Source organism: Monodelphis domestica, chromosome 8 (assembly GCF_027887165.1).
Source record: "Monodelphis domestica isolate mMonDom1 chromosome 8, mMonDom1.pri, whole genome shotgun sequence".
Lineage (NCBI taxonomy): Eukaryota > Metazoa > Chordata > Mammalia > Didelphimorphia > Didelphidae > Monodelphis > Monodelphis domestica.
Window position 1 is genome coordinate 246858701 of NC_077234.1, and position 13437 is coordinate 246872137.

At 34.8% G+C, this 13437-nt stretch overlaps 1 protein-coding gene across 3 annotated transcripts in view; it reads right to left on the reverse strand.

Moving 5' to 3' along the window:
* ARL13B (ADP ribosylation factor like GTPase 13B) overlaps nucleotides 1–13437 on the reverse strand; it is a 69845-nt gene that overhangs the window by 2828 nt on the left and 53580 nt on the right. For 2 of the 3 annotated variants that reach the window (XM_007500790.3, XM_056807002.1), the window contains exons 8-9: nucleotides 9810–9929; nucleotides 9034–9102 (exon numbers count right to left, since the gene is read on the reverse strand). In XM_007500790.3, the coding sequence (XP_007500852.2) occupies nucleotides 9034–9102; nucleotides 9810–9929 (189 nt within the window). The remainder of the gene's footprint in view (nucleotides 1–9033; nucleotides 9103–9809; nucleotides 9930–13437) is intronic. The other variant, XM_007500791.3, reaches the window with a different exon arrangement.

Here is a 13437-nt window from a genome sequence, read left to right on the forward strand (position 1 = left end):
AACTCTCTCATTTGCTCCCAACTTACTCTCTAATACTTCCTCAGATTTGGGAGATTTGGGAGAAATGTTACAACACTAAGATTTCAAGTTCATTCGAGATAAAAAAGGAACACATTTTGATCTTCATAATTCAACCTTACTCCTATACTAAAAAATGATTTTTAAATGCCTGCATGCTGATGGAAAAAAGAAACGTCTGTATTTCAGCTCAAAGGTTCCACTTACAAGATATTTACTCTATCCACAAAAAAAGAGTGTATTAAAAATTTATCAAGAAAAAATCTATCCAAAAACCATTGTAAAACTGAAGAAACATTAGATAGCTTAAATTAATTTGGTCCTTCTTTTACTGGTGGTTTCAATCTAAAATAAACAATTTAAATCTACAATAAATACAACTATTTGCTATAAAAATGCTATTTAATGTAAACATAATTAATATATAAATAAAATGTAATGCTTAATAGCCATTAGACCAAAGATAAATTAAAATTTACTCTAATACTTTTTGTTTTCCGACATTCCAAGATCAAGCAATCTACAAACTTTTTTAAGCATATAACATGTACCAGACACTGAAGAAACAAATACAAAGAAGAAAAAAAAAATCCTTATTCATAAAGAATCAATTTCAAATTTGTGTTCCCTTTTTAGTATGTAAGCAAAATGGAAAACACTTATCTTTTTCCAACTGACTTCCTATGAAGCCAAATGTAGATGTTTTCTTTGTTAGAAAATGAAAATTATTTAATTTTCTATTAAAATTAGACTATAGGAAGTTTATAATACTCATTTTCAATAAGCAGTTTCTTTAAGTTACTTGATAGTATCTGCTGTCTGTTCTCTTCTATCTTTTTATTACTGATTGCTCTATTTTTGTATTATGTGAAAAGCTGTAAGCAAGTTATAAATCCTAAGTAAAACAAAATGGTGACTCATGAATTACATAAACAACACATTACTCTGATAATAGAACTCATAGATAGAAATCATATTATCAGAGAATATGAAATTTAAAGATACAACTTAAAGGTACTAGTATTTCATGAACATATCGTCTATCTTCTCTATTTATAAAGTATGACAACAAAATGTTTTAGGTTTTGCATTTGGCATTCAGGAGTGGCAGAATCTACATAAAATACTGGCAGACCATGAATGGAACAATTAGTAATTTCCCAGGACAAATTACTCAAGTTTTAGAATATACACAAATACATGTTTACATGGTAATGAAAATAAAGCTAAAAATGGGGCCAGTCACACTATTATCAAGGTAAATGGCTAATATCAAGCCTCAATTAAGAAATTTCCTTGAACATTAATTTATAAAATGACCATAGGAAATTGGGGATAGGTTAAATGACAAACTAAGTAAGTTAATTCCTCCTCACTGTCCTTTCTATATTAGTTCTGCCTTTAATTTTTCCACTTGGAAATCAAATATTATTTTTCAGCTTCTCTTGCAACATTATGTCCAGTGGTAAAACAATTGAAACTTGTTTTAAATTTGCATTTTGATGATTATTTCTTAATTTATGTGCTGTATTTTCCCCCACAACCAGGCACAGAGTTGACTTTAGATACATGCAATAGAGACTTAGGAAATTTAGCTATTTAAACAGCATTCAGATTAATACATGCAACTACATGCACATATGCAAATTACAATGATGTGATGAACAGAAATCTGTGGAAACTGAAAGATAAATGTTTAAATTTTTCAAAGTAAAAATTTTTAATTTGAGCTTTTGTTTTTCTAAACTCAAATTTAACAATATACTTGAAATTAAAAGGTAAATTATGGTGTATTTAAAACCTAAATATTCAAAATTATACTATTTTCTTGGTGTACCATTGCTTAAAACAACAACAAAAACCTCAAGGGGGAGATTTTTTACTTTACTATATAATTATATGATATAAATGCATTGTGTTTCATATCTTAAAATGAAAATGTTACTATTTTTTAATTTCTGGTTCTGATTTATTAAGAAATATATACTACTAGTTCAACTCAGTGCTTCAAACAAATTCTAAAACTGAAATACTGGATATTCCTTTAATTTGTGACTTCACTAGGATGTACAAATTTAAATGTTCTTAATAATGGTTCTTTTTAAATCAAAATGAAGGGAAAGTTTTGGTCTTTAAAAAAAAAACCGCTAAGATTTATAGTTCTTTAATTCATATCCGTGATTCTGGAAAAAAAAATGGAAAGGTTAACCACGAACTGGTAATCTGTTTGAAGTGGCTGGAATGGCAAGACAATTCTCTAGACTATATATCTAACTATACATCTAGACACCTAACTAGATAACTAACTACGCTATACATCTAACACCAGACATCTTTATAATAAAGACAAATCTGTATCTGTACTTCTAGATCTTGTATAAGACCAGAACAAGGAGCTGAATGCTCGAATCAAACAATGGTGCCATGCTTCCACAAAAGCACATTTCCAGTACTTCCTCACGTGTAGTAGTTTTGGGTTCACAATTCAATTAACAAACATCAAGTGTCCAACAAAGTGATTTTTTTTATGCAAAGCACTGTGCCAGATGCAAGAAGACAAAGACAAAAATTAACCAGTTCCTGACCTCCAAGAGATTATAGTCTAGGTGTATAAACTGACAGGTTCAACCATTCTGGCAAGGCTTTGAGTAGGATACTAATATAAAGTGGTAGTAGGCCAGCCACTGGATGTAAATGCTACGGCAACTCAGGAAACAGTGGAAAATAAGAGGACGTGCCCCCTTGTACTTCTGTGGTAACGGTACTAGAGGAGTGGAAAAGATAGCTGAAAGCATTATGAATCCTGCCTTTTTCAGACACTAAATGTGAAATCCTTATTCAGTGGCCATTCACTACACTACTAAAGAAAATGAACCATACTGACAAAAATGGAAATTTTTACTATGAATAAAACTAGATGAAGATTTTGGTCATTCAGAGTGTTCAGATGTGAGGGCTCAGCAAGCTCTCGTCACGGCTGCTTTCCTCCTTTGTTGTCCAACTGACATTCAGCTCTCCTGTGTGCTTCCAAGAAGCTATACGTAGCCAGTGGCACAGCAGTCACACCTCGGTAAGCAGACTAAAACCAGATTGAGGTCAACTGACAGGCCTCTAACCCATTGTGAGTTGGGAGGAGGGGCATATGAAGACTTCCTCGAAAAAAGGCCATTCATTGCATCCCAGATTATCATTAGTCATCTTGACTTTTGTCTTGCTACCAGACTTTGATGACTAGAACAGAGCGAGGCTAAGGATTGGTGCAATTCGGCTTCATTTAAATCCAGTTGATGTTTGAGTCAAAAGATATCACCCACACCGATATTAATTTGGCCTTCAAGTACCAGGGACAACCAACCAATCCACCAAAAGAGACAACAGTTTGTTTCATTGTGCAGTCAATGGCTACTAGCAACATTTATTCAAACTTTTGACCTTGCCTAGATATACTCATGACAAGAATAAGCAAAAGTCATGAAGATAAGCTCAAGTTTATTCATGAACATCTTTTGTAGACGATGAGGAGGTAGATAAAATCTACAAAAATGTCAATAAAATCCTGCACACTACATTAACATCTCGGGACTTGGGCAGCTAAAGGACGAGAATGGTTTTCAAAAGCCCGACCAGCAGTCTCTCGAAGCTGAGGGTCCTTTTCTGCCTAGGTGGGGCGGTTTAGATGAATAATGAATGGGAGACAGCTTGAGAGGTCAGACCTGGAGCTCAGTGTCACAAAGTTGTTCCGCCTGGCTCAGGGTTCGTGTTTATTATATAGTTCAGTGGGTACACGCTTTTCTGGCACATAATCATTTTTCAATCATACATGATCTTCTACAGATAACTGGATATGTCACACATTAAAAAATTGCTTAATCAACATTCTGTGATCACATACCATGTTGCTACAACAGAAAAATACATGATAGAGCTAAATGACATAGGCAGGGTAGCCAGGGGGTCAGGACCTGTGGGATGACCAGCTAAGTGAATCATTTTTGCTTTTGATCAGCTTTCACAATCAATCAGAATTACTTAGGAGATGGGTAACAAGACATTTCGCAGCTAGGTATGGGGTTAAAGGGTAATTTAAGACAGACCAGAATCAGGAATTTTCCTGAACTCCAAGTTACTTTTTCTCTGTGTTTCATTAAGGTGACTTAGCAATGCTGCCTGGTTATTGTACACAAACGGACTCAATGAAGTGTGTCAGTAGCTTGTGTTTTAGAGGAGTGATTGATGTGCCTGTCGTGGTTGGCCTGCAATGGATGTGAAGAATCTGAATGTAGTTTTGCTGAAGGAGAGAAAGGAGGGGGGATAATGGGTACATGAAATTCATTAGGTTTTAATTCTGTGAATATGATCTTTGGAGTGGGGTCTTTAGGGTGATATTCTGGGGGGATTAAAGTGGGGCATATGTGTGGTGATTCTGTATTTGCTCTCATATTTCTCTTGTTCTGGGGAGAAAATAATTGTATTAGTAAGGGAAGTTAGTGGGAGAAGTCACATAGAGGGGTTCAGTGGGTATCTCGTCTTTTCTGGGGACTGCCTTGCAGTCCTCAGTTTCCAACTGCGACCATGTCAGACAGCATGAGTTTGATGGCTTCCCCCCACAGAAGGGGGAACAGTGTGTTGGAAAACATGGCTTATGGTTAAAATATTTTTAAAAAGGCAATGTTTCTGAACTACACAACAGACATACCTCTGTAAACCACGAACAATTCAAAAAGAGAATGTAGTTATTAGATGCTGAATGATAACCAATGAAAATTATCACAAAAAAATAAAATGACAGTTTAGCATTGTGAAAGTAATTTCTGAATCAGAAAGCTATGTGCAATCAAACTGAGTTGAAAGAGCAAAATCAAAATCAACAGCAAATCAGAAAAGGTAAAAATAAAAATCATATAATCACAACAGGAAGTTTCTAATATATACCAGGAAACCCAAAAGGAAAAAAGGAAAAGGTCTCAATATGGAATGTATCTGTTTTCTACAGAAGTTTTCTATGTATGGAGATCAAAAAAGCTCAGAAATCATTTTATTGATCCATCATGACCACTAAGAAGTAACTACCTGGTAAGTAGGCAAGGAGTATCATCAATTTAGAATATAAACTTTAAAAAGGAGGATGAAATGTCACATGCAATGTTGCTTCAAACAGAGGCAGAGAAAAAATGAGTTTGCAAAAGGGATGGCAGAGACTCAACTGAACCAAAAACAGTAATTTATAAACTAATTAAACTGGAAGGACAACATAAAAGATCTTTTAGCATTTTGATAAAAATTATTTTCATTACCAATTACAATGATACAGGATTTTGACAATGTACAAGAAAACAGTAAAAGTAGTCAAAGAAAGAAGAATATCTAGACCTCAGGGTACTACAAAGAAATCAGTGCTGGAAGTAACACAGAATTGGTAGCACTGAAAGACTATCAAGTTACCTAGAAGAGAGAAGGATATCAATAAATACTAACTGCTATGCCTATTTTCTATTCTTTATTAATATATTTCTAAAAAGTATCTACACGTGTGTATAAAAGTCAGGTCTTTATAAATGATATTCTACAGCAAACCATGACTTTATACTTAAAGAATTGGCAGAAAGTTGTAGATGATTGGAGAGTCCTGAAATATTGATTACTTGTCATTTATAAAAAGCATTTGATTCTGTAGAGCAGATTATGATGGAATACCATTGTGATGTAAAAAATGATAAAGGGGTGTTTTCAGAGAAACTTGAGATTTGTATGATCTAATGTACAGTGAGCACCACTAGGTGAACAAGTTATATACAATACAATACATACTGTAAAAGCAAACAACTCTGAAAGGCTTAGGAACTCTGATCAACACAATGTCCAATCACAACTCCAGAGGACTCAAGATGAAACATGCTACCACCATAATAAATAAATAAATAAATAAAACACTTAATAAATAAAATAGGCAAATAAAATCAATTTGAATTTTATTAAAAAGAAGAGTTTGGCAAGCAAGAAAAAAGAAAAGATGTCACCTGTTGAGGTCTAGGTCTTTACCTTTTCCTTTGAACCTCTAGAAAGTTCAATAAGTAGAGAAGGGGATTTATCACTCTACTCATTCCCCTTGACAAAGATTTCATGCACCAGCAGTATGAAATGACTATTAGAATATGCCTTACCCAATAGAAAACAGGACCAGAGTTAAGCTGTAGAGAAAAGCGAGCACAGGGACCTTAGTGGAGTAACTCATCCAGAAGACAGCATGTCTGGGCATCCAGGTAAAGCTATTCCGGATTCTACAGCCTCGAGTTCAGAAACACATTCAGTAACTAGTACAGAAGCGTGCATCAAGTGCAACCTCAGCAGGCGATGTGAGCTGCCCCTCCTCCCACATGCTTTGGCTACATCTATTCCCTATGCCTGTGTCTTTCAACTACAGAACTCTTCCCAAAGAAGCTATCTATGCTTGTAGAAGAGTGTGGCCTAGGTTTAGTAGAAAGCTGTTGTGTTGCTACTGTTAGTACTATGCTATTTTAGTAAAGTCAGCCTAAAACGGTGTTTTCTGGCTGGTTAAAGAGAATTATACTGGCAAGAGACTTAACAAGCTAGAGTTTTAGAAATGAAGGCTCAAAAGAGTGCATTGAACCTGGGAGAAAATTGTCTTCCAGGGAACCGGAAGTGAAAGTACAAGTTAAGCGTATGTGTAAAGGGGGATGACTTCAGGAGGTCTCTGTACCAATATCAAGCAAGACAGAAAACAGAAAAAGTATGTTGGCCAAAGGTGTTTGTGTCTGCCATAGGAGACATCCAAGATGTAACACAAATGAAAAAGTGGATTCTTTACTGAGGGAAAGACTACTGTTTTCAGAGGATATTGTACTGATTACTCCGATCTTTAGAATAATACAGAGCCTCCTCAATAAGATCTACAACGACACAAATGAACTTGGCTCCCTAATTCGTGCAAGAAAAACCAAATAATAAAAGAATGTCCATTGTCCAAATGATGATACCCTGAATAAAAACAGAGAAGAGCTAATAATTAAATCAGAGGGAAAATGTAAGTATGATTGCTTTTAGTAAGTTGTGTGATGGTTCCCAATAATCCTAAACTACTACCCAAAACAAAAATCGATTTTCTTAACATTAATCAGGAGTAGTCTTCCTATGACACTATATGGTTGCTAAATCATTCACTACTACAAATAATATTTTGGATGGTCCAAAGGGCAAAAGGAAGAACCAATTGGTCTCCAAATTAGCTTTTCTCTTCCCAGACTATCTTTTCTCTAATTTATCTTCATATAGCTGCCTAAGTAATCATAGCATTCAACATTAATTTCCAGGCTCAAAAATCTTCCAGGGTCCCTAGGTCTTCTAAGATAAAATATAAATTCTGGTAACATTGAAACCATTTCGAGTCTAACTTGGGCCTACCTTGCCAGATTTATTTCACACAATTCCCCTTCCACATATACTATGCCCCATTCATTCAAATTGGCCTATTTCTTGCTTCCAGGCCTTTGTAAAGTCTGAATGCTATGAACTGATGCTCCGTCCCCTAACTCCACCTGTATGAATCTTTACCTTCCTTTTAGGCTCTATACTTGAGATCACCTCATATGAGAAGCTTCCCATGTTGTTAGTACTCATTCCCCACTCAAATTATTCTGTATTTACTTTTCTATGCACAATATATTGTGAGCTCTTTGAGGGCAGAATTCATTTTTCATTTTGTCTTTGTATTCCTGGTGACTAGCAAAGTGCAAAAAACATCGATGTTTAATAAATCCTTGTTATATGGTGGGCACACATAATCTACAGAATGATTCCAATGCAAAAGTACAAAAAATATTATCCAGAAGATGTATGATCAGAAAAGAATATAAGCTTGTCTTATAATGAGAACATAGACAGTGTGAATGCTTACACTAGTGCCCAAATTTAAAGATCCTAGAAAAAGAAATATCGACTGGACTCTGTGGAAGATTTATGGGAGGACACTGAAAAAAAATCTCAAAGAAAAAAAAAGTGTATTAGTACTGAAGTATGAAAAGGATAATTATTTAGACCATCAAAAGGTAATTTCACCTAAAAAATTAGCACTGATCCTAGGTTCAAATCTGGCCTCAGACACTTCCCAGCTGTGTGACCCTGGGCAGGTCACTTAACCCCCATTGCCTGCCCTTACCATTCTTTTGCCTTGGAGCCAATTGACTCCAAGATGGAAGGTAAGGGTTAAAAAAAAAAATTAGTACTGAGTTGAGAAAAAAGGACTTTTTATTTAAATAGTGTGGTAGATACACTATCAATCTCTATACCATTCTCTTTTTAAAATTTCACACTACTGTTTTAAGCTCTAGTCATTTCCTGATTAATACCTGGCAAGCCTTCAGATTGAAGTTAATTTAAAAAAATGTTGTATCTTGTGTGTCTTACCTGATTCACATTTTAAAAAATAAATTATTTCCAAAGTTCAATATGCATCAAATTATAGAATGTGACAACTTCATGCCCATTCAGCACATGTATTTAACTAAATATGTGGACATTCAATTTAGTGGGTATAGGAAGATCATAATCCTTTATTAGACCTTCAGAGTTTAATTCCTAATTCCTGAACTTCTTTTTACTAGAACTTTATATTAATATTTGTATTCAAGATCCTTATTTACATAAGAAGACTCATGTGGCACAGTTATTTAGTATATAAAGAAAACTTGAGATTTTTTCATGTTACCATTAAATAAGGTCTTATTTTCCATTTCAAACACTTAAAGACTATTCTTTTTCTTTGCCATCATTATTGGATTAATTATGATGGGCAAATGATAGCTAAAATATTTTTTACAATTGCACTTTAATAAACTATAAAGACATCAATGTTTTTAAAAGGGGGTAATAAAATAAAATTTGGGGGAAATAATAAGAAAACAGGTTTGAAAAAATAAAATATCAGTTCATTGACTTGGTATGTGTAAAAATGGCTGGAAGGAAGAGATGAGACATCAAATAATGATCTTTTTGCATTACCATTTTGACGTATTTCACCAAGAGGTTCAACTTTTGGAAGTCTAGTGATTTTGGGGGTTCCCCAGCCAACTGAAGGAAAACAAAAACATTCAAAAAGATCACAATGCTATCAAGTTGCAGGTCTGCCGTGAGTGTCCTTGTTTCATTAGAAATTATTAATAAATGTAATGGCCAAATAAAAACTAATGATCATTCTAGATCTCTTTATATCGCTTTTAAATGTTTTCTAGTAGTATTTTTAATTAAAGGCACTTACGTTCATTATTTATATATCAAATTTATGTAATAAAGGGGAAACCACAGCATTAATAAGAAATAGCTTTCAAATTTAAATAAAGAGTACTAATAAAAATGTTAAAGGAAATCTATACACTTCAAGTTTAATAATTTTGGAATCACAATAATACTATAAATTAAGAATCAGATACTTTAAGGAGTTGCTTAAAAAAATATAATGCAATAAATGTCAAAATTATACATGCAAGTCTACCTAACTGAACGAGTGTGAAAAACAGTATTGTAAGGTAGCTCAACTCAGCAATTTATCATTTTGTATAGCAATCTGTGTACAGACCTTTAAAAGAAAACATGAAGGAAAAACAAAGTTATTTTCCTACTCTCAGTAGGAGCATAAAGATTGTGTGCAAGAGTTACCATGACTGAAACTTTATGGACAAAAGTGAAAACCTGCTAATTTAGGACTCAGAAATTGTCAAAAAATGTGTTGGTAACAAATAAATAAATAAATGAAAAAATTTTCCCCCCCAATTACTTACCAGGCGTTTTAGATGGGGATGTTCGTGGACTCCTTGGTTCAGATTCCTCCGTATTAATTGGTACTATCATGTTATTATTCCTTTTAAACCTGAGCCTCTTATTTTTCTTTCTATTTAGACCTACAAGGGATATAAATATTATGTGAAAGATAAATTAACTGACATGACAAAAATTATAACATAGGAAGATGAGTAACTTTTTAAAAGTCCAGGTTATTAATATTCTTACTCTATCTTATTCTTATACATCATCAGGATGAGGAGGTGGCCTCAAAATTATTTTAAAAAATACAAATTCTGCTAGGTCCGGCTAAACTAGAAAAGTTTTAGTTCAGGGCTTACAAGAGGCTTTCTGTCTCTGAAGTCTACCCTACTAAGTTTGGAAAGGTTCTTTGCTACAGAGTTGGATACTAGGTGATGAATTAAATTTGGACAGAGTAGCTCACTAAGGTACAGGAGGATTTCAATCTGTTATGGTAGATGATTATCAGCCCCAAATCTACCCCTGACTGGCAGCTCCCTAATATTGTCGTCTTAGGTTAAGCATGACAAGACACATGCCTATCCTACACAAATGTTTGAAAACAGAGATCACCCAATTCTTCCCATATCTTCTGTTGTCTAAGCTAAACAACAATCATCACTCATTCAGTGGACTTCTGTGTGATGAGATTTTAGTACTTCTCATTTTTCTGGCTGTCTTACAAGGAAGAATGCGCCAACTTTTAAACTGATACACCTGTCATCCCATCTAGGGAAGGTGGGGAGAAGGGGTGGGAGAGAGCTGAGATTGTGGGGCTCTTAAGTTTGGGAGTTCTGAGCTGCAGTGCGGTATCCAGCCCATATATGAGCAGTCCCTGTGCTTCCTGACTGGGTAAGATGGGGGAAACTCAGTCTTTTAAAACAAAAATGACACTTGGAACTGAACGATATTCAAAATGCAGTCTAACTAAACTAGAGTGAACTGCCCTTGTTATAACATTATGCTTTTCTGATGCAGCCTAAAACATTCTTCTCTTTTTTGGTGTGACTACTAACTCAAACTAAGCTCAGTCTACCCAAAGCCCCAAGGTATTTAATAAAAAAAAAAACACAAAATACCCCCAAACTCTTGAACTTCTTATTTATATTCTGAATCCAAGTATGTCTTTCCAGTCATACTTGTTGAAAATGTCATCTTTACTGAGATCATTATGGATCTATTTTGTAATATTAGCTTGTTATCTACACCTGATATGCATTCCATAGATGTCTTTAAGGTCTTAATAGAAATGGTGAATTGACAAGGCTAAGGTCAGAGCACTGGAGATAACCTTCCAGGCTGGTATTAATCCTCAATCAGTATCTTTGATGTTGATATTTCAAAAAGTTCTGAATTCACACAATCGCACCCTATGAGCAAATCCAGATCTCTTCCTTCAACCAGGATATTATGAAAGAATATGAAAGCAGCTGTTAAAAACCCAGGTGTACAGTGTGGGAACTCCCAATCTACCAATCTAGTAACTGTTAAAAAAAAGAAAGGAGGTTAAAGTGACAGTCCACAATTTATCACCAGTTTGGCAAGATTTCCCAGAGCCTCTCTAAATTCATAATCACCTAGATACAATGAGGCATCAAGATAGCATAAGTGATTTCTAACTCATATAGTAGAATACATAATTCTTTCTGCAAAATGTGAACTGTTAAATAAGCACACTCTGTGCCAGTGATGTCAAACTTAAATAGAAAAAGATTCCTGGATTGCTAGTGGCCTTATATTTATTTCTCACTGCATTACATTTTTATTCATCTAATTAAACATTCCCCAATTATATTTTAATTTTGTTGGCAACAATCTGGAATTGTTTGCCACAATGCAGGTCCCAACTTTGACATGTCTGCTCTTTGCCATCTCTCTCCACATGTCTTTCAAAAACTACTCGTCTGTCTCTATCAAGGTCTACTACCTCTTGCCCTATCCAACTAGTTATCAGATCTGTCAGTTCTCTTCTATTGCATCTCTTATATATATTCTTTTCCTTCTATTCACACCCTAGTCCTGCCACTAACTGCTTGGACTATTGCAAAAGCACTAAGTCTTTCCAACTTTTCTCCCCCTTTCCAATCCATCTTCCACATAGCTGCCAAAGTCACCTCTTCAATAAATCCCAAAGTCCTCTCTTTGACAGTTAAAGCCCTACACAACTTGCTCACTCCATGCCGGGAATGTACTCTTTCTTCATCTGCACTTCTAAAAATCCCTAGTTTCCCTCAGAACGTGGCTAAAGTAATACTTTCTATATAAAACCTTTCCTCTTCTCTCCAAGCAATCGTGCCTTCCTCACTTGCCTTGTCCCTTCCAAATTACTTTGTATTTATTGTACATATGATTGCATGTCTCCCCGATATAATGTAAGCTCTATGCAGGCAGAGACATGTCAGTTTTTTATGTCCTGTTGCCTAGCATAGCCTTTTTGGCATAGTAGTTACTTAACAAATATTTGTTGCTTGACTAATGGAAAGAATTAATGAAGTTTTGAGAATTTCCTTAAGCATTATCAACTTCCTTGACACTCTTAATACTATGAAGCCACACCATTAACCAGGAAAGGAACCGTTTCTGAATCAGTACAATTGATTTATCATGCTAGACAAACCAACAACCAATTCAAAAAGAACATTTAAAAGCCAGTCATTTTAGCATTATACAGGAGCGGGGCAAAAAGCTAGTTCACTTTTCATCTAGGCTATGTTGAATAACATTAAATATGCCTAATGATAGGAATGCTTTTGAAATGCAGGTTTTATTATTACCAAGGGGGAAAAGTAAGCTAATAAAAAAGATTAAAAAACAAAAAAAAATGCCCCTGAGACTGACGGTTAATGACAAGGATTGAGGATTCCTGAAAACCCACAGTGCTCTATCTCCATGAAAACAAATGTAAGAATGGAAATATTGAATGGAATATTTTCTGTAGTAATGTACAAGTTCCACTAAAAAATTACAGTAATTTAAAAAAACAAAACAACTACATATGCTTAGCCAGGAGAAGAAAAGACTTGAATTTATTACAGAAAATATAAACAATGGATAAAAGTTAGAAAACCCAATTTTGGAATTAGGGAAGCGCTTCCTTCAAATGAGAATCTTTCAAAAAAGGAATCATGTGCTCCTCAATAGTAAAGGTGTTCATTTGGAAGCTGGATTAAACCGTGTTGGAGATGTGGTAGAACTAGTTCCTCCTGTTCAAGAATTGTTAGTACAGATAAACTAGGCATGCCTTCCACTTCTGAAATTCAAGAATGTTATGATCCTTACCCGTAACTGAATATTACAGTTATCTCGACATATATAAGATGCTGTTATGGCAGGGAGAGTCTTTTTAAAAAAACTTTTACCTTTTGTCTTAGAATTTATATTGAATAAGGGTTCCAAGGCAGAAGAGCAGTAAGGGTTAGGCAACTGGGGTTAAGTGACTTGCTCAGGGTCACACAGCTTAGAAAGTGCCTGAGGCCAAATTTGAGCCCAGAACCTCCTGACTCCAGGCCTGGCATTCTACCTACCTGCCCCTAGGGATAGTGTTTTGACAAATTTTTAGCTTCCCTAAACCTAGTCCAATGCTCTATACATAGCAGACCATCATTA